The sequence below is a fragment of the Bubalus kerabau genome, chromosome 1 (genome assembly GCF_029407905.1).
Source record: "Bubalus kerabau isolate K-KA32 ecotype Philippines breed swamp buffalo chromosome 1, PCC_UOA_SB_1v2, whole genome shotgun sequence".
Classification (NCBI taxonomy): Eukaryota; Metazoa; Chordata; class Mammalia; order Artiodactyla; family Bovidae; genus Bubalus; species Bubalus kerabau.
Genome location: NC_073624.1, coordinates 234,984,881 through 235,009,167, shown reverse-complemented (window position 1 = coordinate 235,009,167; position 24,287 = coordinate 234,984,881). Strand labels below are relative to the sequence as shown.

Below are 24,287 nucleotides of genomic sequence, written 5' to 3'. Positions count from 1 at the left end.
TCGCTGTTTCCTCCAAATTTTCTAAAGTATAGTTTTGCCAAGTCACTATCCAAAAGATGGTGCCAATTTATATTCTCTTCCTTCAGTGTTTGAGTATGACACGTACAACACATATCCCATCCCATGCATGACTGCATCTAATTCTTACAATCCTGGGAGGTAGATTTTGTTATCTTCATTTTCCTAATTGAGGCTCAGGGGGTTAGCTCACTTCCATGCGTCCCACAGCTCATATATGATAGAGCCCAGATTCAGTCCCACACTTATTGCAGCATCTGCATGTGTTCTGGTAACTACTGGTCCCTGCCTAGCAGGTTGATCTTTTTCATATTTTCATACAACTTATTCCTTAACAAGGCTGAAACTTCTCTGAACTTCCTTAGCACCTAGAAGAAACAGTAAGTGGTCACATTAAAAAAAAAGGCTTTTTAATATGAAAGAAGTATAATTACTTTTTAATGTGAAAGAAGTATAATTACTTTTTTTTTCTGAATATGAAGAAAAAAACAAACACATAACCCATCTTCATTGCCAAGAGCTATAATTTTTGTTTTTTAATATGCTTTTGTTTCTTTTGCCTGAAGAGACAAATGCAAAATAATACTGCTATCATTTATGTCAAAGAGTTCCTAAGAGTTCTAAGGTTTCCAGTTTTACATTTAGGTCTTTAATCCATCATGAGTTTATTTTTTTATATGGTGTGAAAAAATGTTTTAATCTCATTCTTTCACAGGTAGCTGTCCAGTTTTTCCAGCATCACTTACAGAAGTACATTAACTTAATTCTTAGAAGCATTGCAGATCTTTTTCTACTGAAATACTATCATCCTGGTTGTTTTTTATTTCATATCTACTGAATAACAGAAAAAGGGGAAAAATGACCAGGAAAAACTTCATTTTATTTTTATCTTGTTATATTTAAATAATTCACACTTAGAGGAAAGTTGCAAAAATAGTATGAAGGACCACCATATACCTTTTCACAGATTCAACAACTTATAACCTTTTGTCGTATTTGCTTTGTGCTGTGGTGTATGTATTTTCCAAAGTGTTTGTGTTGCACGTGTCATGCTGCCATATTCCTTAATATGTGTGTATTTTGTAAGAATAATGATATTCCCTTATATAACCACAATTCCATTATTCAGTTAATTTAATATAATAGTTTGATCTACCATGCTTATTCTAGTATTGTCAGTTGATCCAATATTGTCCTTTATATCTCTCAGCCTTTTTTGTTTTTTCATCTTGATTTTTTTTTTTTTTTTTGGAAAAATACCAGCTGGTTATTTTGTAGATGTGTCCTGAGTTTGGTCTCATATATTCTTACGACTAGATTCAGGTCACACATTTTTAACTATACATGATAATACATCCTTCTTGGTATCACATCCTAAAGGCATTACTTTCATTTTGATGGCTTTTAGAAAGAAAGAATGATAGCTAACACTTCTTACAGTAAGCCCATGTGGCAGGCACTGTAGATATGCCTACACTCTTAACCACTAAACAGTGCTGCCCAATGAAAATCATGTAGAAAGCATGTGGTAAAATATTGACTCTTGCCATGTTAATTAAAACCCTCCTTTATGTCTTTTTGTTGTTGTTATTGGTACCAATGACATCATCCCCTGTCTTTTAGAGAGCAATCCTGAATCTCCAGTGACCATTACAGAGCCCTACCGGACCCTGTCAGGGCACACAGCCAAGATCACCAGTCTGGCATGGAGCCCACATCATGAGGGAAGGCTGGTATCCGCTTCCTATGATGGTACAGCTCAGGTACTGTTGCATCCTTGATTCTGTGGGTTCTTCACTGCTGCTGCTGCTAAGTCACTTCAGTCGTATCCGACTCTGTGTGACCCCATGGACGGCAGCCCACCAGGCTCCCCCATCCCTGGGATTCTCCAGGCAAGAACACTGGAGTGGGTTGCCATTTCCTTCTCCAATGCATGAAAGTGAAAAGTGAAAGTGAAGTCGCTCAGTCATGTCTGACTCTTAGCGACCCCATGGACTGCAGCCTACCAGGCTTCTCTGTCCATGGGATTTTCCAGGCAAGAGTACTAGAGTGAGGTGCCATTGCCTTCTCCGGGTTCTTCACTACGTACTCTAATTGAAACTCTTTCTTCTTCTCCCTTGCGATTTTTCTGAGCTCTCAGTTCAGTTCGGTTCAGTCACTCAGTCGTGTTCAACTCTTTGCGACCCCATGAACCGCAGCACGCCAGGCCTCCCTGTCCATCACCAACTCCTGGAGTCCACCCAAACCCATGTCCTAGACATCTTATTAAACATATCTGGGCCCTTGGCAGGGTAAATTTGGGTTTTTTTGTAACTTAGGTGAAAGAGAATATTGATAGGAACTAGCTAAACTGATGTTTTTAAAGATTTCACTTTGACCTACTGTCAGTATGATAAACTAAAGTTGATGTGAAAAGTACTCCTCCCATTCTGTTCTATCACAGAATGGTGACTATAAATCATGAAAAAAATACTTCTAATAATAACTCGGTAGCTCACATCTTCAAGTTCTCAAAAATAAAGATGAGATGCCAAGCCAGAGCTGTGAAGTGAGTTTCAGATATCAGAACCAGAACAGACCTTAGCAACTGGGGATCCATCATCAGTGATGGATGTCTGTCTCAATACTGAGTGGTAAATGAGCTGTCTGCACAGAGCTGAGAGCCATGACTGGCTGCCCTTTGAAATGGAGACTGGAGTCATTCAGGAAATAGCGAGGAAATTGATCATTTGCCCTGAGACAGAAGAATCACCTGTGAGAAATTAGAACCCTTGCATCACACATGTAGATGTGGGCTCTGAATTAGAGGTATCAGAATCCCCATCCCAAAGATAACATGCAGTACTGGTTCAGGACAGTGAAATCCACAGGGCACCATTAAAAGCTTGCTCAAAATCCTTCCTATGGGAATGCCTCTATATCCCAGAATACAGAAACCTCCATTAGGAAATAGCACTTTCTGAAACTGCAAGTACAAATTACAAGAGGAAATAAGAGTACACAGATTTTTTTTTTTTTTTTTTCAAAAATGTATACCAACCCCCCCCCCCCCCAAACAATAGAATAACCAAAAATTATCTATTCTCTTGTGTGACTTTTGGTTTTAGGTGTGGGATACTCTCCAGGAAGAGCCTCTATGCAATTTCCGAGGACATCGAGGTCGACTGCTTTGCGTTGTGTGGTCCCCGCTGGATCCAGATTGCATCTACTCAGGGGCAGATGATTTCTGTGTGTATAAATGGCTCACTTCCATGCAGGAACACTCCCGACCTCCTCAAGGTCAGTCAGAACCTGGAGCCTATAAGGGCTTGCCTCATTCCCTTTTTCCTTTCTTCAGTAAGTTATCAGTCATGCAAGGAGGACATTCATGCAGAGCAATAGAGCAGTATGGTGGGAATGGAAGCCTGGGCAAGGATAGTAGCCCCAAGGGGTCTGAAGACAAACCTGAATAGTAACAAGTATACCTAGCACCCAGATCTTGTTTTCTAAATATCAGTCTCTTAAAAGGAACCTACCAGGGCTTCTTGGAGAAATGGCTAGTTCCAGGTTAGGCAGAAAAAATGTAAGATAAGTCTGCAGCATCATTTGCCACAAAAGTATAACTGAGGTCATCAAAAGGACAAAAAAACCAGCTTGAAGGGGCTGGCTACCCAAATGTGGGATAATCTGAACTTGAAAATAATTAACAGGAGAATTTCACTTCTGGCTATAAGAGACTAACTGGAACCAGAATTTCCCACCCATCAGAAATAGCTAGAAAACTAAACAGGCTATATAAACAACTAGAAATGTACTCAAGAAATGAAACAATACATCCACATAAAGACTTATAAAAGAATCCTTATAGTTTAATCTGTAATCGCCACAAACCAGAAACAACACAAATGTCAGCTGGTAAATAAACTGTGGTATATATCCTATAGTGGAACTATTCAACAATAAAAAGCAAGTAACTACTTATAAATACAACAAAATGGGTGAATCTCAATGATTATGCCTAGCAAAGTAAGCCTGGCAGAAAAGACTAAACACTGTATAGTACTAATATAGAGCATGAAATGTAGTTGTAAATCATATGAATTTCTAAAACAGACAAAACTAAGCTACAGTGATAGCAAATCAGTGCCTGCCTGGGGCTCAGGGAGGAGGGGAATCTACTACAAAGAGGCATGAGGGAACATTTTGAAATAATGGCAACAGTTTATTTGTGGTGGTGGGTTACCTGACTATACATCTGTCTAAATTCATAAAAACGTTTAAAAATCTAGTATTTTTTCTTGTGTTAAATTATATCTCAGTAAGATAACTTGAAATCAAAAGATAAAAGCTTTCAAAGTAAATAAGTAATAGTAAAGGATTAAAACATTAAATAGGAATTCTTGAGTCCATACTGACAAAAATAAATGAAGAGTCTAAATAAATAGAGAAAAGCAAAAGTTCTTTTCAGCAGAAGGCCACCTAGTAAGTGTAGACTGAACGATGGAACTGAACATTGCCATTTGGCCATAATCACAGTAACAATTTTTAGTACAACTAGTGGGGACAAAGCTGCAAGGTGCCGCCCTCCTTATTCAAGTAATCAAGTAAGTAAGTGTTAGTTGCTTAGTCGTGCCCGACTCTGTGACCCCATGGACTGCAGCCCACCAGGCTCCTGTGTCTATGAGATTTTCCAGACAAGGATACTAGAGTGGATTGTCGTTTCCTTCTCCAGAGTATCTTCCCGACCCAGGGGTCAAACCTGGGTCTCCTGCACTGCAGGCAGATTCTTTACCAACTGAGCTACAAGGGAAGCACACCAAGTAATCAAAGTGAACCACAAATAATGAGACAAATATAAATTATGTGCTACCTCACAGGCTGCACCAGGATAAACACGGCCTCACTGCTTTGTATTGCAGCTGAAAGTGTATAACCTAATCATGCAAAACATAAGGCAGACCCAGTTTGAGGGAAATCAGACAAAATATCCTGTGATATTCATGAGTTTCTAGTCATGAAAGTCAAAATAAAATCTGAGCCTGTTCTAGGCTGAAGGAAACTAGAGATGTAACAAGCCAGTGCAACATGTAGTCCTGGAGTGATTTCCTTTTACTATAAAGGACACTTCTGGTGTAACTGGTAGAACTTGAATAAAGTGGGAATGAATAATCTATCAGTGTTAATTTCCTGATATTAATGGTTGTGCTGTGATGATGTAGGAGAATACCCTTATTTGTAGGATATACACTAAAGTATTCAGGGGTAAATGGGCATCGTGTTTATGATTTAATGAAATCTGAAAAGGGTTTGGTTTGGTTAACATTTTGATAATATAACTAAGACTTCATTGGGAAGCAGGGGGAAAGGTAAGAATGTTATTAAAAAGAAGAGCAATAAGGTTTTGGAGTTTATTTCCTAGAGTGCTTTTAACCCAAATATATACTTTAATCTATCCTTTTCTGAACTGTGATTTCTATAGGCAAGAAAAGTATTGAATTAGAGAAAAAGCGGCTCTCTCAACCTAAACCAAAGCCCAAAAAGAAGAAAAAGCCCACTTTGAGAGTGCCTGTAAGGCAAGAATTATGTGATGGGAATGAAGAAGAGAGTGTAAAGGAGAGCCTGGGCCCTATTGAGAACGGCGTGTCAGACCAGGAGACCGAGGAGGAAGCCCGCGAGCCAGAGCCACCCTGTGGTGTCACCGCAGCGGGTATGGAGCCGAATCTCATGGTTCACTCTCTTGCACTTAAGAGTCCTGACCAGGAAACTAAGTCAGGTCTACCTTTGAAGTGTTAAGGGAATCTAATGGATGATTGGGATGGAAATAGTAAAGTCCTCTAGAGAAAACTTATCAACCTGGGCAGATAAGACTGTGGAACAAAGTGAAGCTGGGGCAGCGTATACATAGAACCTTACAAGTAAGGGTAAGTTTTTAAAGTTGTGAGGGCTAGAATCTTTATAATTTTCCTTAGATCAATTAGTCAGAGTTCTAGGTGATAAATCTACAGATTCCTGGAAGGCAGTTTGAGAGGTGGGGAAAGGGAGACTGACTACCCATGCTTCCTGTCTGAAATATTTCATCTTATATTTGGAGTAATAGATAAAATCATACTGTAAAGACTGGGATAGCCCTTAATTTTTAAAAAGAACTAGATTCTACATTGTTCTCATCCAAACTTTTTTCTTTCTCCCCATGATGTAGTTTCTAAAGAACCAATTATCTGCACTCCAGCAGCCTTAGGTTTTGAAAAGTCAAAAAGCACCATTAATAACAAAGTCACTTTACTGAAAAAGGAGGTACCTAAAGAGAAGCCAGGTTGGTATCTAATAACTAAAATAATTTGTTAAAGCATCCTCATTACATGCAAATGAAAACTCAGCAGAGTATGGGTTTTGGTTTTATTTTAGGTTTTAAATATTTGTGTTTTGATTTGGGGTCATTTTTTTAATACTTGGAAGAACTGTCATTTTGTAGTTATTGATGTTGGTTCAGAGCTTCACAGGGACTCTATGTGTGTTGTAAACACTACCCCCAGCTACTAATAATTTAATGTGAAAGCTTCCTTCTAAGAGTGGGAACGTTCTCCTCTCAGCAGTATTCTTCCAGTGGGTTGCATACACAGTGGACATGCATTCAGTTTGGGGTTTGTAACCAGTTCTTCTTCAGATGGTCTGTACTTGTATTACATTTCAGAAGCCTTAATCAAGAAGCGAAAAGCTCGTTCCATGCTTCCACTGAGTACAAGTCTGGACCACAGATCCAAAGAGGAGCTTCATCAGGACTGTTTGGTATTAGCCACCACCAAACACTCCAAAGGTATAGAAATAAACTTCCCTGGCCCATCCGTAGTCTTCTGGGAACTGGCACATAAGTGCTTTTTTGGGTGTTTAATGGATGAGTCAACAGATGTCCAAAACTGTTGTGCTTCTGCATCATGCCTGCTGCAGCTCTGCACTCCAGCCGCTATCGACATTCCCCGGTGCCTGGGGACATGATCTCTGCTTCTCTGTTGTCAGGTTGCTGCCAGCCATCTGTGTGCTGGAATTGGTATAATGGCATAAGTATCTCGGTGTCAGTGAGTTCCATCAACTGTTTTTCCCCAGTAAACAGCATGTACACGTAGAAAAGAACATCCTTTGTTTATTGGAAATATACCCTTAATATGGCAGTTCTTTTAAAAATTTTTGATGGCAATTTTAGTTCGTAGGTTTTTTGGTTTTAACTTTTCAATGCCCTCACTAATGTGTGTTATTCTGACATTACAGCAACTGTTTTTCTTTTTAATTTTGAATTTTATGTGTTGAAAAGGGATGCACATGATAAAATGAAATTCAAACAGTATAAAGAGAAAATAAATCTCCCTCCCATCCCTCACCCCACTCTTCCATTTCTCCCCTGAAGCCACTCTGTTATCATTCAGTTGCCTTTTTCAAAAACAATCTATATTGAATCCCTCTGTGGAAGATCCTAGTTTACATTACAGACTTTGCTTGTTAGTTTTTTTGGTCTGGTTTTTTTTTGTTTTTTTTTTTTTTTTCCTGCATTTAAATACACTGAATTTGCGGTTGGCTTTTTAACATTCCTCCTTCCTCCCCACCCCCAAATTTTCCTTTGAGCAAACTTCAAACTAAACTGTCTTATTGGATATTGCCAAGACTGAGCCTAAAAAGCCTGAAGTATTTTCATATTTTGCTATCAGTAGGGGTCTCTGTTAGGGTACACAAGAGCACAGGACTCTTTGTCTCAGAATCTGAAATGGGCATTACAGACATACAGTCTGAATTAACTGAACAGAAAACAGTAATGTATTAAATACTTTCATCTGAATTTTTGTCTTTTTGAATTAGCAGGGCCAAACGAGGATGTGTCTACTGATCTTGAGGAAAGATTTCACCTGGGGCTTTTCACAGACAGGGCTACCCTGTACAGAATGATTGAGGTTGAAGGTGAGGCAAGTCCAATCAACACAATCCTGTCCGTCTCTATGCTTTCCTAACACTTCGCATGTACTTCTTTTATGGCTCCCATCTTGTGGCATGGTAATGACTAGTTTTACATGTCAGCTAACTAGGCTTTGAATTCTGTTTGCAAGTTCAGATACCCCTTGCTCACATCTATCACAGGACCCTAAACTTTGGTGTTCATTCGGAGTGACTGAGTATAAGTGAAAGGGGGTGGGTGGACAGATGACTGAGTGGGCTGCAGGCCCCATTACGAACTCTCTGGGAAGTGACTTACCCATCAGCCAGTGACTACATATTCTAGAAATTTATTCCTCTCTTTCATCCTGCCTTTCTTTTTCTAGAAGACAATACAGACAAATGTTTCTGAAACATCTTCCAAATATTATTTCTCCTCCAAACAGGAAAAAGTCACTTGGAAAATGGCCACCCCGAGTTATTTCACCAGCTCATGCTTTGGAAAGGAGATCTAAAAGGTGTTCTGCAGACTGCAGCAGAAAGAGGGGAGCTGACAGACAATCTCGTGGCTATGGCACCAGTCGGTATGTTCTTTACCACAAAAGCTCTAGCCTCTCTAGGGTACATCCACTAAAGATAGACATTGTCTTGAAAGACAGTTTGGCCAACTATAATGATTAAGTTTAAAATCCACATACCCTTTGACTCAGCAGTTCTAACTGTAGGAATTTAACTGTACCTACACATGCAAAATGACAGATAACATGGACCATGATTAAAGCAGTATCTGTAACAGCAAAGATCACAAGAACCTTGATGTCTGTCAGTATAAGATTGGTTAAATCTTGTATTTCTATACAGTAGAAACTCCTTCCGATAACAAAAAACTGAGTCAGCTCTGAGTATTCTGATATAGAATGGAGCTCCAAAGTTTAGTAAGTGAGAAGAATCTAGGAATAGATGCACAACATAATATTTAATACTGTCATTTATACATGTGTGGTTGTATATTCATAGACTGTTGCCAAAGGTTTCAAAAGAAACCAGTAATAATAGTTGTCTCTAGGGAAAGGAATCTGGACAAGTCTGGGGCCTGGGACAACTCCAGGATAACAAGGAAATTTTTTATGCCATGCTGCATTTTGTAGCTTTTTATTCAAGTATGCCAGAGAGAGGGAGAGAAGTACACAGGTCATGAGTGTACCTGAATTTCACTAACTGAATACACCCTTGTTAACTAGCACCTATATCAAGAAATATAACATTATCAGCACCCTAGAAGCTTCTCTCATGAACTTTTTCACTCAGTCTGCATACACCCAAACAAGGGTAAGCACTGTCTGACTTCCATACTCTTGTACATTTGAATGTTGTACTATTTTTTTATGTATTGCATAATCAAAGAAACAATTTACATTTCAAGGTGTAGGGATGGGGAGAGATAGATGAAACAAATAATCATAACAGCAACTGATTACTGTCTAAATGTTCTGCTTAATGCAGTGACTAACAACAAGCATTTTCTTTTTTATTCCTAAAGCCGGGTACCATGTGTGGGTATGGGCTGTGGAAGCTTTTGCCAAACAACTGTGTTTTCAGGACCAGTATGTCAAGGCTGCCTCTCACCTGCTTTCTATCCACAAAGTGTATGAAGCTGTGGAGCTGCTCAAGTCAAACCATTTCTACAGGTCTGTATGACCCAACAGTTGAACTAACAGTTGGATGTGATATGAAATTAACCTATATAACAGTTCTGTTTCTTGACAACCACCATAAAACCTTTACCGTAATTAAACATCTCAGATGTATACAAATATTATATTCACTAGCTTAACAACATCAACACATCCACCACCTATACTTAACAAAATGTTATCTCTCAGCAATATTTGCCACTGATCTTTTTTTAAATTTCTTTATAAAGTATCACAAATAGAGAAAACAGCATGATACAAATTAACAACTTAATGAATTATTAAAAGAGGAAATTTTTTAACCTGGGAAGGAAGTAGTATTCCAGACTTGGCTGAATTGCCTTTCCCCAGTTCTGTCCTCATCCCTTCTCTAGCAGTAACCACTCTGAGACTGATGCTATTCAAGTTAATACTGTTTCACTGTAATACGTATGTAAGTACAGAAAACAAAAGCAACAAAATATGTCTTCTTTTAAAATTTTTATTAGTATTTATTTTTTTATTTATTTGACAACTAAGACTGGGTCTTAGTTGCTGCATGTGGGATCTAGTTCCCTGACCAGGGATCGGACCCCAGCCTCCTGCATTGGGAGCTCAGAGTCTAAGCCACTGGACCACCAGGGAAGTTCCCATAATATTTCTTATACACAGCATACAACTGGGTTTTCTTTTTTTATCTAGTCTGACAGTCTCTGCCTTTTAATTGCAGTGTTTTAATGTAAATATTGGTGTGACTGATTTAAGTCTACCATCTTGCTATTTTTTTTTCCTCCTTTCTTTCAGACTTTTTTTATCTCCAATACTGGCTTCTCAGCTATAATCCTTTATTTTCTTAATGGTTACTTTAGGATTTATGATGAGCATTTCTAATTTATCAGTTTACCTCCAATAATATTGTACCAGTTCTTGCATACGTCACACTTCTTTCTTTCTTCCTCTCCATTCCACTGTTGCTGTCATATATTTGACATACTATGTACATGTTATAACCCCACATTACAATGTTAGAATTTTTGCTTTAAACAATGAGTTGTCTTTTTAAGTTTTTAAACATTTTCTTATTTTTGCCCATATACTTACTCCCAACATTTTCCATCCTCTTCAGTTCAGTTCAGTTCAGTCGCTCAGTCATGTCTGACTCTTTGCAACCCCATGAATTGCAGCACGCCAGGCCTCCCTGTCCATCACCAACTCCCGGAGTTCACTCAAACTCACGTCCATCGAGTCGGTGATGCCATCCAGCCATCTCATCCTCTGACGTCCCCTTTTCCTCCTGCCCCCAATCCCTCCCAGCATCAGAGTCTTTTCCAATGAGTCAACTCTTCGCGTGAGGTGGCCAAAGTACTGGAGTTTCAGCTTTAGCATCATTCCTTCCAAAGAACACCCAGGGCTCATCTCCTTCAGAATGGACTGGTTGGATCTCCTTGCAGTCCAAGGGACTCTCAAGAGTCTTCTCCAACACCACAGTTCAAAAGCATCAATTCTTCAGCGCTCAGCTTTCTTCACAGTCCAAATCTCACATCCATACATGACCACAGGAAAAACCATAGCCTTGACTAGACGGACCTTTGTTAGCAAAGTAATGTCTCTGCTTTTGAATATGCTGTCTAGGTTGGTCATAACTGTCCTTCCAAAGAGTAAGCGTCTTTTAATTTCATGGCTGCAGTCACCATCTGCAGTGATTTTGGAGCCCAAAAAATAAAGTCTGACACTGTTTCCCCATCTATTTCCCATGAAGTGATGGGACCGGATGCCATGATCTTCATTTTCTGAATGTTGAGCTTTAAGCCAACTTTTTCACGCTCCTCTTTCACTTTCATCAAGAGGCTTTTGAGTTCCTCTTCACTTTCTGCCCTAAGGGTGGTGTCATCTGCATATGTGAGGTTATTGATATTTCTCTCAGCAATCTTGATTCCAGCTTGTGCTTCTTCCAGCCCAGCATTTCTCATGATGTACTCTGCATATAAGTTAAATAAGCAGGGTGACAGTATAGAGCCTTGACATACTCCTTTTCCTATTTGGAATCAGTCTGTTGTTCCATGTCCGGTTCTAACTGTTGCTTCCTGACCTGCATATAGGTTTCTCAAGAGGCAGGTCAGGTGGTCTGGTATTCCCATCTCTTGAAGAATTTTCCACAGTTTCTTGTGATCCACACAGTCAAAGGCTTTGGCATAGTCAATAAAGCAGAAATAGATGTTTTTCTGGAACTCTCTTGCTTTTTCCATGATCCAGCAGATACTGGTAATTTGATCTCTCTTTCCTCTGCCTTTTCTAAAACCAGCTTGAACATCTGGAAGTTCACGGTTCACATATTGCTGAAGCCATCCTCTTATGTAGATCCAAAGTTCCAGTTGTTATCAATTCCTTCTTCACCTGATGAACTCCCAACATTTTTTTTCTAGTGTGATTCCACTGGTGACATACTCCATCAACTTTTGTTTGTCTGTAAAAGTCTTTAATTTTGACATTATTTTAAAGAATCTTTCAGTGGGTGTAGACGTCTAGGTTTCTAAGGTTTTGTCTTTCTGTGCATCACAGATATCATTCCATTTTTTCTTGGCTTGCACTGTTGACTACTGTATTTATTCTTATCTTTGCTACATAGGATTTTTTTTTTTCCTGTTTGTAGGACTTTATCCACTTTATTTCAGCCATTTCATATGGCTTTGATAAGACTTTCTTTTTGTTTATCCTCTTCTGGTTTGTTGTCTTCCTTTAGAGCATGCTGGACACTTTTGGCAAGCCATCAAGTTCCCTGCAGATCAGCTTGATCTTCTCATGGCTGTTTTTAAGCTTTCTTAGGGCAGGTGCAGAAAAATCCATACACTAGAATTAGTTTGCCCTCCTACCTTCTAGTATCTTTACCAAATGCCTTGTGTAATTCAACAAATCAGAATTAGATGTCAGGGTGGTCAAAACTTGTATGTCTCCTGCCCTGAATGAGCCCTAGGAATTAGTCAGCTTATGGCTCCCTGATTATTCTTTGCCCAGCCTTAAGACCTTTCCTCCATGTACAGCTTTGTGTTTAAACCAGAGACTCAATAGTATGCATAAGCACCACTATGGAGCTCTTTCTCTGAACAGCTTCTTGCTTCTTACTATCCTGCCCCACAAATTCCAACTGCTTCGTCTCCATTCAGCCCTAACTGTGGAGGCTCTGCTGGGGTTTCTTCTGGGAAGATGATTTTAGGCAGAAAGCCAGGGCCAGGATTGAGCTCACAGCATGTTTTCTTTTCTCCAGGATGACAGTCCTGTGCTGCCTCGTGTCCAGTGTTTGCAAACACTGGTTTTGTACCTGTTTTCTCCAGTGTTTTAATTTTGTGACAGGAGAATACATATGGTCTTAGTTATCACCCCGTCATGGCTGGAAATAGAGGTCTTCTTAATATTGCTCTGTCTAAACCACTTTAGTCTAAAACACTGACTCCAGCTACAACTTTAGGTTGGATGCAAACCAGAAGTTGTATGTCATTTGGAAAATAGTAGTTGAGTGAGTTACACAGATCCACCAAATGGTAACACATTTCATTAAAATATATAAAAAAATGACATTCCTTACTTCATCAGAAAAGCCTTTCTAACTTTGGGGAAGCTGTCAGGTTCCCAGTGAGAAAGAAAACATTCCTAAAACTCTAATTTTCACTTGAAAGCTCAGATTTTATCACTGGCAACAGTACTGTTTTGGTTGGTTTCCGTGAAATGATAGGCTTACTTTGTTCATTTTTGAGAAAACATCTGCCAGATACTCAACGCTAAGTAACTATCATTTGTATGTTAGTCATTCTTTCAAGAAGTAATGAGAAGTAATGAGCTTCCATCAATATTAACCTGACATTTACTGAAATTAATCATTTTTCAAGGAAATTTACCTTTAAAAAAAAAAACAACTATACGAGCCACTACCTCCTGGATCCTTGCTCCGGGGGCCCGCAGTGCACCCACCATTGCTTTGGCATCATCAGTACAAATGTCAACACAGTAAGAAAAGGCAAATAATCTCGACATTATTATGAAAATAGTCTTGACCTCGTGAACCCCCTGAAAGGGCCTTGGGTACTCCCAGGAATTCACAGACGACACTTTAAGTACTACTGACCTAGGTGAAGAACGGGTGAAAAGTGCAGCTTGCGTGTTCTAACTTGCCCTGAAATGCAGGAATACAGTTGTTTTATGGGAAGTTGGATTAAGACAGACTACAGAGAAGGCTTATCCTATCTTGCAACCAGCTCCTAGCGCTTTTTTCAGATTGGCTCATTACCTCTTCTTTCCTCTAGGGAAGCTATTGCAGTTGCCAAGGCCCGGCTGCGCCCAGAGGACCCAATCATAAAAGACCTGTACCTCAGCTGGGGAGCCATCCTAGAAAAAGACGGCCACTATGCCTTAGCAGCAAAATGGTAAGTCTGAGTGCACCCAGACAGAGAAGAGCTTCTGCAAAGAGCAGGACAAGAGTGGAAGTAAGTTTAGAGGTGGGGGTGAAGTGACTAGCAAATTAAAAAGCGTATGTCTATTAAACCCAGCTTCGTTAAGATTCAGCAAGGTCTCCCTACTTGGTATTTACATAAGTCACCATAACTATTCAAGAAATCCTAGTAGCAGATTCAGAACTTACTCCTTTCTTCAGGGATGTCTTGCATCATTAAATTTGGAAAAAGGGAGGGAATGACTCTTTAGCTTGGGTTCAACTCAGCGACTGCTGGGGTTCCTTTATGTCCTTAACCTCCATGATGCTGCCTGTTTCTCTGCCGTGCTAGCCTCAGCCTTCTCAGGGACAGCCTCAGGCAGAGACACAGCTAAGACCACAGGAAGCCATGCAAGTCAGAGTGGACAGAAAGAAATGATTCGACCCTCTGGGAAGCAGGAGTAGGCAGTCTTTTTATGTTTGATTTTTCTTTTATATCTTAGCTATTTAGGGGCCACTTCAGCTTATGATGCAGCCAAAGTTTTGGCCAAAAAGGGGGATGCGGCATCACTTAGGACGGCAGCAGAGTTGGCCTCCATCGTGGGAGAGAATGAGTTGTCGGCTTCCCTGGCTCTAAGATGTGCCCAAGAACTGCTTCTGGCCCGGAACTGGGTGGGAGCCCAGGAGGCCCTGCAGCTCCACACAAGTCTAAAGGTCAGTCTTTTTGCCTCTCCTGCTTTTAGGAGGGAGCCCCAGGTCCTCTCCAGTCATATTCCAAGTGCATTACCCAGTTGCACAAGCTGAACCAATCTGGCAGGTATTCTTAGAAGTATCCAGCAAGCCCTGGCCATATTATCCCATTGAAGTACACTGGGCCTTGCAATTGCCATATTCAGAGTAAGAGATAGTGTGGTTCTCAACAGTGATTCTCATTGCTTAGCAGTTGAATAGCCTTTAGTCAGCTCAGCCCCTGTGCTTTCTTCATTGATGTCATCAGCACAAAAATGAAGAGGGAGAGGGTCTGCTTTGAAGAGGGAGATGGATCAGCTTTAACAGAAATCACCGTGCTCTGCCTGTAGAAGCCCTCCTCAGCTGCATGCCATAGTGAATTTGGGTAAAATCAAAACAGTCTGTTAGGGACTTCCCTGGTGGTCCAGTGATTAAGAATCCACCTTGCAATGCAGCATATGCAGGTTCTATGCCTGGTCAGGGAACTAAGATCCCACATGCCACGGAGCAGCTAAGCCTGTGTGCCGCAAGTACTGAGCCTGCACACCACAACTAGAGTCCACGTGCCACGAAAGATCTGTGTAACCATAACCAAGACCCGACGCAGCCAAATTTTAAAAAAAAAAATTTTTTTTTTCATTAAATCTTTTGTTCCCATCTGGTTAAAAAATCAGTAACTTTTTCAATTTATGTCTTTTTCGACATATCAACACTGTCTTTTTCAATATATCAACACTGCGATTATCTTAAAAGCCTCAGCAAAAACAAGTTTTGAAAACATGTCAACATTTGATTCATTTTAGAAAATTTTTCTTGTCAGATATTATATGAACTTTTTTAGTTCCTCTGTCCCTTCAGTAGAATAACTGAGCCTAATGACAGTTCCTAGCTGAATGTTCAAAGCCCAAGAAAAATACTAGGGGAAGAGGTAGCTTTCTGGGAACTGCAGAATAAAAGTGGAGGCAAAAGTGGAACATCTTCAAAGATAGTATCATGTGGCACATTATTTGCAGAGTGACCAAACAGAGGGAGATTAATTTATCTACCACCACCACAAAAAAAGTTTCCAGAATGGTTATTTAGCACTTCTTTTTTTCCTCTTACTATCCTTAACAAAGCAAGAAGACTAGGCCTTTTGTCTGTGGTCTGTTCTATTCCAGTTAGTTCCCTCTGTTAAACCTACTTGGATGTAGCCCCTGACCACCGCCCCAGGTCTCAGACCCACACAGCTCGTCTGCTCCAGCACTTCTGCCCATGATGCTTTAACTTTTGTATTCCTTCATCTGAAGTCTGGGCGGAGGAAGGAACTAGATGAGTCCAGCCCATCTTTTCTCACACTGGCCACAAATCTTAAGTGGCTTAAATATCAGTGAGTAGGGCTATAGTTAGGATTTCATGTTATAAAATATGGTTGCTTGAGCTCTAAGAATTGTGTGGGCAGGAATTCCCAAAAAGGCTAGGATCCCAAAGATCCTAGAAAAATCATCTATTAGATCACCTCTTCCCTCTCTTCCACCCCCTCAAACAAGACTCACATTGGGTTGGCAGCCCACTGAGGGGGTATGGTTGCTGCAGATACAGAGGGAGAGAATCTGAGCGACTGGGGAAAGTCCTAGATAATGGAGCACTTCCCTGTGTAACAGTTCCTCTCCTTTGTTTTTGGGCTCCAGGGTCAGAGATTGGTGTTCTGCCTTCTTGAGCTACTGTCCAAGCACCTGGAGGAAAAGCAGCTCTCTGAGGGCAAAAGCTCCTTTTCTTCTTACAATGCTTGGCCCACAGACAGCGAAGGGTCCTTTGTGGAGAGGGTGACTGCAGTATGGAAGAGCACCTTCAGCCTCGACTCCCCAGAGCAGTACCAGGCAGCATTTCAGCAGCTGCAAAATATCAAGTACCCATCTGCTACAAGTAACACTCCCTCCAAACAGGTATGCCTTCTGCCTGAGCTTCTGATATTAGTCACTCAGTAGTAAGACTTCTCTAACCCCTGTCTAGTATAATAAGGAAACATGTAGAATGCCAGTTTGCATTTCAGAAAAGACTAAGCCAGGCCCAGGAAAGTGGAAAGATCCCTTCAGGGTAATTAGAGCCCTTTATCTCTGAAGTTAGTCTTTGATCGGCATTCCCTTCTAAATGAAAAAAAAAACAGTCTGAAAACAACAACCACCACCAAAAAAAGCAGATAAGTACCCATCGATTGGAATTAACAGATATTCATATTCTGTCATTTTTGCTTCACACCGTCTTTTGGCTTGGTTTTCTATATTTTGCTTTTAGTTAAAGAAATACAACCAAGTCGAAGTCCCTCAATGTTCCCTTGCCCAGTCCCATTCCCCTGCCCTAGCTCACCAACATTTTAGCCCCTGCATCAGACCATGTGTTATTTTGTGGCTTGCTTATGTGACCGTTGTCTATAAAATCTGTCCGTATTGATAGGAAGAGAACAAATTGATTCATTACAGCTGCTCTACTCATCTTATAAAAACATCTCAGTTTATCCACTTTTTTTTTTCATGAGAAAACATTATTATATTTTTAAGGAACGAGATGTTCTCAAGTAGTATAGCACTTTGGAAAACTGTGTGGCTGTTTCTTATAATTAAACATATACACACGATGACCGAGCAACCCCACTGCCTAGATACGTCACCAAAAGAAGTGAACTCAGATGTCTACACAGTCTAGTACGGGAACGTTCACAGCAGATTGGTTCATATAGCCAAACAGAAACAACCCAAATGTCCATCAGTTGGCAAATGGGTATACAAACTATAGTATTTCCGTATAGTGGAAAACTATGCTATACAACAATAAAAAGGAACAAATTACAAATGCAAAAGAATATCAGTGAATCTTGAAAGCACTATGATAAGTCAAAGAATCAAGTCACAAAAGACTACAGACTCTACTGTTCCATTCATATGAATTCTAGAAAAGACAAAATGATACTGGCAAAAACTAGATCAGAGGTTGCCAAGGGATGGGGAGAAGGGAGTTGACTGCAAAGGGGTTTAAAGTGAAAATATCATATCCTATGTCTTGATTTTGGTGGTGGTTATACTAAATGTATGTATATATACATATGCTTGTCAGAACTCATCAAATTGCACACTCAAAATTGAAAATTTTCTTAATTACACTCCAGATTTTAATTATAAAGCTTTTAGTTCCAGAAACTTTTTGTTTTAATTAAATGCAAATATCAAGGCATTTTCTTAGCCTGAACAGACTTTAAAACTAGACTGTATATTGCTGTGCAACTAAATATGAATGTTTCCAACGAGGAAGCAAAAATGGGTGGTGGGGATAGGAGGACTTTTCTTAAATGTGAACTGTGTGTACTTCCCAAATGCTGTAAATAGGAGCATTTCTGGTGTAATCCCAGTCCTTGCTGTGCAAAGATGTTTACCTGAGACTCTGGCTCTTCTCTCCAGCTCCTGCTCCACATTTGCCATGACCTGACCTTGGCACTGCTAAGCCAGGAAGCGGGCTCCTGGGACGCAGCTGTGGAAGGATTGCTTCGGGCTGTGATCCGGAGCTACGACTCAGGAAACTTCACCATCATGCAGGAAGTGCACTCAGCCTTTCTTCCGCAGGGTAAAGGACCCCCAGCCCCGCTGGGGCACACCCACTGAAGGACGATACAACCACTGCCAGTGGTGTGGCACCAGGAGTACATAGGCTATTGAAAGACATAGATGAGCCACTGTGTCATTTAGTAGAAAGTTTGAATTCTCTTACCCAGACTCCTAAGAGGTAGTTAGCATGACTGAGCTGTTTTCCTTTACTGGTCCTACCCACCTTAGTGTTCCCTATATACTTTCCTACACACAGCTAAAGAGAGAAATAGCAGTGTACTCACAAGTTATAAAGAATGGAGAAAACATTCCTTGAGCTACACAACTGGTCACTGACCTAAAACATTATGGTTTTTCAGAACACAGTGGCATCTTAGCCCCAGAGCCTACAATGGGACTGATGAAATACTTCTTTTTGTCATGCTTTACATGGCTTGCAGCAATAAGGACACTGTCTTAGGCCAGAAGCTCTGGCTGGCTTTTGGTGGAAAGCATGCGGTCCCACAGATCACTGCCGTTCTTTTTCTTGGGATGTGACTGGCCTCTTGGGTGACAGAAAACGTGGGCAGGAAATCAGATTTCTGGCAGACAAAGAAATAAACAACCCTAAATCCTTTTCTTGTAGGCTGTGACCATCTAAGAGACAAACTGGGTGATCATCAGTCTCCCACCATACCAGCTTTCAAAAGTCTGAAGGCCTTTTTTATTTACGGACGTCTATATGAATTCTGGTGGTCTCTCTCTGGGCCTTGCCCGGAGTCCAGTGTCTGGCTAAGAGCTACTCACAGAAGTAAAACCTCTACTGGACAGAGCCAAGAGGTTGACAGTGTCAGCCCTGAAGAAACTGACCCCAAAGCTTCCCAGCCAGAGCCAAGCAGGACTCCAGAACTAGACGTGAGACTTACAGAAGAAGGTGAGCAAATGCAGAACGCTTGTAAGGAGCTCTTGTCAGAAAAGCATGCTGGTCTCCAAAATGCACAGAGAACTGTTGCTGAAGTCCAAGAGACCTTGGCAGAAATGATCCGCCAACACCAGAAGACTCAACTCTGTAAATCCACAGCAAATGGCCCTGATAAGAATGAACCTGAACAGGAAGGAGAGTCCCTCTCTCATCCTCAGAACCAGTGGTAAGTACTGATTCAGTATGATGTGGAACTGAAATCCCCTGCTGGACTCTCACATGGAACTTGGTGAGGCTGATCAGGTCACTTGGAAGCCCCACAGTGCAGTCATTAAGGCACAGGCTTTGGGGTCAGATGCGGGGTTCCAGTCCTGGTCCTGCTCAGTGACCTCAGGAGTCTTAATGTCTCTTGAGCTTTAGTTCCCTTATCCATAAATGGAGTACCAACTCTATCCTTGCTTGTTTTGACAAACAGAATCACAAATATTGTTAATAAAATAGTACAATGAAACCCTTTTGTGCAAGATTCCCAAAAAATCAGTCATGTAAAATAGGGAGTTGCAATATTACATCATTAATGAAAACCAGTTCTTCTTCTTTTGGCCACCCTCCCTGGCTTGTGGAATTTTAGTTCCCTGACCAGGGATTCAGTCTACGCCCTCAGCAGTGAAAACACAAGAGTCCTAAACACTGGACTGCCAGGGAACTCCCAAAAAACACTGTTTTTTAATTTTTCAGTACTATCCCAAAAAAACAACACAAAAAGGGTAGTGTATAGAATTACACACCAAACTGTAAAAAATCCCAAATGATGAGATTGCTGCAGCGTCCTAATCACGTCTATTGAAAATAAGGGCCAGGTAGATCACTGATCACTTTAGAGCCCCTTTGTATTGTCACAGGGTACTCGGCTGTGCCATCTGCAGGGATTAGCAGTTACAGATTAGTTGTTAGGCTGAGTACCTTTTACCTTATGTCCCCACCAGCAGAGGGCCTAAAATATCTTAACTAGTAGTCAATAAACTTACAGCTATTATTACTAACTTTTAAAAATTAAAATTACATTTGTTGCTCTACAAATACAATTGAAATCTTGAGTCAAAGTTCTGAGTACTTCTCTAGTGAGCTACACTCTAAGCAGCACTCTATGTTTGGTTTTAGTAATAAGAAAAGCATTAAACAGTTCTCTAACCAACAGCTCTTAACCTTTGATCAGAGGGCCCCTTTGAGAAGTTTAAGACACTCTTCCCAGAAAACACATGCATCCATACACCCCGAGGGTAGGGACCCCTGCTCTGTCCAACCCATTACCCAGAGAAATCCAGGCCCTCCGCACTTGGCTGCAGGTTGAATCCCTTGAAGATCCTTAATTCTTCCTGGAGCTGTGCGTCTAAGAAGTGGGAATTTGCGAAGTGGGAATTTGCAAAGTGGTGAGGAACGATACTGCATTTTGAAAACTTTATATCACATCCCATTAAATTCCCTTCTCTTAGCCGTAGTATAGTCAAGATGAGAGTTAAAGACCCAGGTGGTAAAAGTAATTTACAACTTTATGTGCAGCAAGACATATGACTTGTAACTTTTTTTATTATCACTAGTAAAGAAGAAAAAAATGAACCAGTTTCTTTGCCTGAATTAACCAAAAGACTTACAGAGGCAAATGAGAGAATAGCTAAGCTTCCTGAGAGTATTAAGGTAAGATATATTAGCAGTTCATTTGGTAAAATATTACTCTTTGTATTATCAATTGACTAACACCAAATTCTTTAATGTCATCTGAATTCTGGACACATTTCTGTATATTTAAAAACTGAGGATCTAATTGCCTTTGGTGAGCTATAATGTTTGGTGAGAATAGAGTGATTGATACCACAAGCAATTTTGTACCTCAGCCTTCAGAGAAATCTATTAGAAGGTAAAGTAAAATTGTACCATGTATCTGATCATTTACAAATGGATAGGTGCATTTGAATTTGGCCCCTAGGAGTTACAGAAGCATCATGTTTTAAATTCATTTGAGTGTAGGGCTCTTCTTAGAAAAAGATTGTATCGTTTGAGGATATCCCAGTTTTGAGTATCATTTCTCCTTAGAGTAACTGATGAAGAGTCTTCAGAGAGAAATGGCTCAACCACGCCAGAGATATGTCAGTAGAAGAGACTGAGTCACTAGTGACTTCTGTGCAGGTGTACATAGCTTTTTTTGGCAAATGCTTCCTTGTTGATACCCGTGTCATCTTTCAGACCTGGCCTTTCCCGGACGTGCTGGAATGCTGCCTCATCCTGCTTCACATTGGGTCCCAATGTCCTAGCTTTGTGACCCGGGAAATGCAGCAACAGGCTCAAGAGTTCCTTCAGAAGTACGGCAACACAAAAGTTTACAAACGACATTACCAGACCCTCTACACATGAACTTCCAAGGATCTGTAAGAAAGCCAAATTTTAAACATCCAACACCTTTCACCTCTGCATTTACACTTCACCAGACATTCACTTTGATCCCTAGATATTTCTGCAGTGATCCAAGTAATACAAATGAGGGTCAAGTTTGAATCAACTCTACATTTGGGACCCAGTGAAATCTGACTTTGGACTCAATTGTGGTTTCCTACTGGAGGAAAGATCATGAAAAGCCAGCAGTAGTTACTCAAGAACTAACACCTGCTAAGTGATTGCCTTATGCAGGTTTCACCCAAAGAGGAGAAACTCTTTCAGTCACCCAAAGTGTTATATTCTTAAACACAAGCTACCTTTATAAATGTTTCGCCTGATCATAAACATGTCATTCTGGTTTTAGACACAATTGCTGCATATTATGACTACTGGTATCATTTTTTTTTAACTGTTTTTGTTAATTTGGGTTCACTTCTACTCTTTGAAAGACTGAAGCCTGAATGTGAAAGAGGCCTTACCCATCATGCTAACTCTGCCCTTTGTCTGAACTTCAGGCCAGAACTTTGGTTTCAGTGTGTAATGGAATTGCTTATTTGAACAAATCACTGACTAACACTTTAGAAGAACAAATAACTAATTCAGATGTGACTTACCCCTTCAGTTTTATAAGAAATGAATGGTGATCAAAATAGCTCAGGATGAAATGACTGTTTCATTGGTTCTTAAACTTTTTTTTTTTGGATCATAGGGACTTTTTGAGAATTAAAGCCACAGATGATCTTTGAAGAAAAATGCATACTCCTCATTTTGCATATGTAACTTTGGAATCACTGGACTCCAACTTTAGCATAATAGGACCCTATATACTATTTAATTACAAATCCCTGTGGGGGTTTGTAGGTGAGGGGGCTGTTGTTTGGTTTTGGTTCTCTATTGTTATTATTTTCCCCTCACTAATGAGCATTTTCTTAAGATCTGTTCTTCCCATTGGTTATTTACATAGCTGAAAAATGTCAGGAACAGATGTTTCTGTTATATCACAGTTGCTATGACATAAAAATCAGGCAGTCTAGGGTGAGGTGAGAGGGAGCACTCTTCCCCAGTACTGTTTTCTGTTGGGGATTCATTGTGAAAGCTCTCCTGCTCCAGTGTCCTATTTATTTTTCAGTTATTTCCAAGGGTTGGGGTTGTTGTGGGCAAGAATGAAACGCTCTAGGAAGGAAAAAAAAACTTTTCCTTAGAGGCAGTTTTCAAAGATCTGCCTTACTGGGGTTTTGTTTTTGTTTTTTATTAGACCTAGCTTTAGGATTTTAAAACCCTAAATCCAAAAAAGGAAATATTGTAGAATTTAGATCCTCACAGTTCTTTACATAGGTACATGAATCTCAGGAAGATGTATGAAGAATCTTTGTAGCGAAGTGGAGAACTAGGTACCAGTTCTACAGTCTTTGTTAAAATGAACAAATGCTTCTCTTACAGAGAGTAAAGAGCAGTATTATTAAACTAGAAATTTATAAACTCCTTCATGATTTACCAAAACCAACATTTCTGGGTAGGGGCATCCTGCATCCTCCTTGATCACTGCTTTGGTAAGAACAAGTATTGCTCTACAACTAAGCAAGGAGACTTCCAAAAGCAAAGACGAAAGAAATTAAACAACTCCATTTCCTCTCAAACTCCCTTTTCCAATTCCAGATAATGTATCAAACTATTCCGGGAGTTGGTGATGGACAGGGAGGCCTGGCGTGCTGCAGTCCATGGGGTCACAAAGAGTCAGACATGACTGAGCGACTGAACTGAGTTCTAATTTGAATACATGGTTTTCATTTCCATCTTCCTAATTATCAGAACCACAGGGAGGTAACTTAAGCTTTCTGAGTGGATAAGATTCACCACTAAGCAACTAAAGATTTAGTTTTGGTACTTTTACCCCACCCAAAGTAACTTTTTCTCTAATATAACCCACCATCCTATTACCCAGAAGGCTGCACTCACTTCTCAGTATCTGAACTTGCTTTCTTTTTCTTTTTTTGTCACATGGCTTGTGGGATCTTAGTTCTCCAACCAGGGATCAAACCTGGGCCCTCGGCAGTGAGAGCACCATGTCCTAACCACTGGACCTCCAGGGAATTCCCTAAACCTGCTTTCTTATTACTAATTCACCATTCTTCATATACCAATGACTGGTATATCTTACAAATCAACTCTTGTCTACTCCTCACTAAAAAACTTTTAAAGTACGTTCCCATTGGTATTGGAAAGTTAATTTTGAATTCGGCTTATAAGCCCTGCCTAATCCTGGCCCTTAACCTCTCAGCTTTCTGCCTAGATATTATCCTTGCTTCGAGACTCGTCACTCTGGTCTCTGAGCTGCCACCAAGTTCTCTTGTCATCTCAGGGATTTCTGCCTATGCTGTTTCTCTGCCTGGTCCAGTTGTGCTCATCTCTTAGATCTCAGCTTAAAAGTCCTCTCTCAGGGACTTTCCTGGTGGTTCAGTAGTTAAGACTCTGCGCTTCCAATGCAGGGGGCATGGTCAAGGAACCAAGATCCCACATGCTGCACAGCACAGCTGAAAAAAAATGTCCTTTCTCAAAGACTGTCCTTCAACTTCAACCTCAGGTACATCAATATCCTATACTTTACAGTTCACAAATTATATTTTTGTGATTTACTATCTGGCAGC

At 40.3% G+C, this 24,287-nt stretch overlaps 1 protein-coding gene across 5 annotated transcripts in view; it reads left to right on the top strand.

The window, feature by feature from the left end:
- Nucleotides 1–22,013, top strand: part of GEMIN5 (gem nuclear organelle associated protein 5) — a 39,108-nt gene extending 17,095 nt beyond the window's left edge. For 3 of the 5 annotated variants that reach the window (XM_055559793.1, XM_055559790.1, XM_055559796.1), the window contains 15 exons: nt 1,642–1,781; nt 3,126–3,297; nt 5,477–5,704; nt 6,197–6,310; nt 6,689–6,811; nt 7,843–7,941; nt 8,361–8,498; nt 9,455–9,602; nt 13,883–14,002; nt 14,511–14,721; nt 16,407–16,661; nt 18,168–18,330; nt 18,937–19,438; nt 20,811–20,907; nt 21,454–22,013. In XM_055559793.1, coding sequence (XP_055415768.1) covers nt 1,642–1,781; nt 3,126–3,297; nt 5,477–5,704; nt 6,197–6,310; nt 6,689–6,811; nt 7,843–7,941; nt 8,361–8,498; nt 9,455–9,602; nt 13,883–14,002; nt 14,511–14,721; nt 16,407–16,661; nt 18,168–18,330; nt 18,937–19,438; nt 20,811–20,907; nt 21,454–21,621 — 2,678 coding nt within the window. In that variant the 3' untranslated portion in view covers nt 21,622–22,013. The remainder of the gene's footprint in view (nt 1–1,641; nt 1,782–3,125; nt 3,298–5,476; nt 5,705–6,196; nt 6,311–6,688; nt 6,812–7,842; nt 7,942–8,360; nt 8,499–9,454; nt 9,603–13,882; nt 14,003–14,510; nt 14,722–16,406; nt 16,662–18,167; nt 18,331–18,936; nt 19,439–20,810; nt 20,908–21,453) is intronic. The other 2 variants (XM_055559794.1, XM_055559792.1) reach the window with 1 other exon arrangement.
- Nucleotides 22,014–24,287: the final 2,274 nt, after the last annotated feature.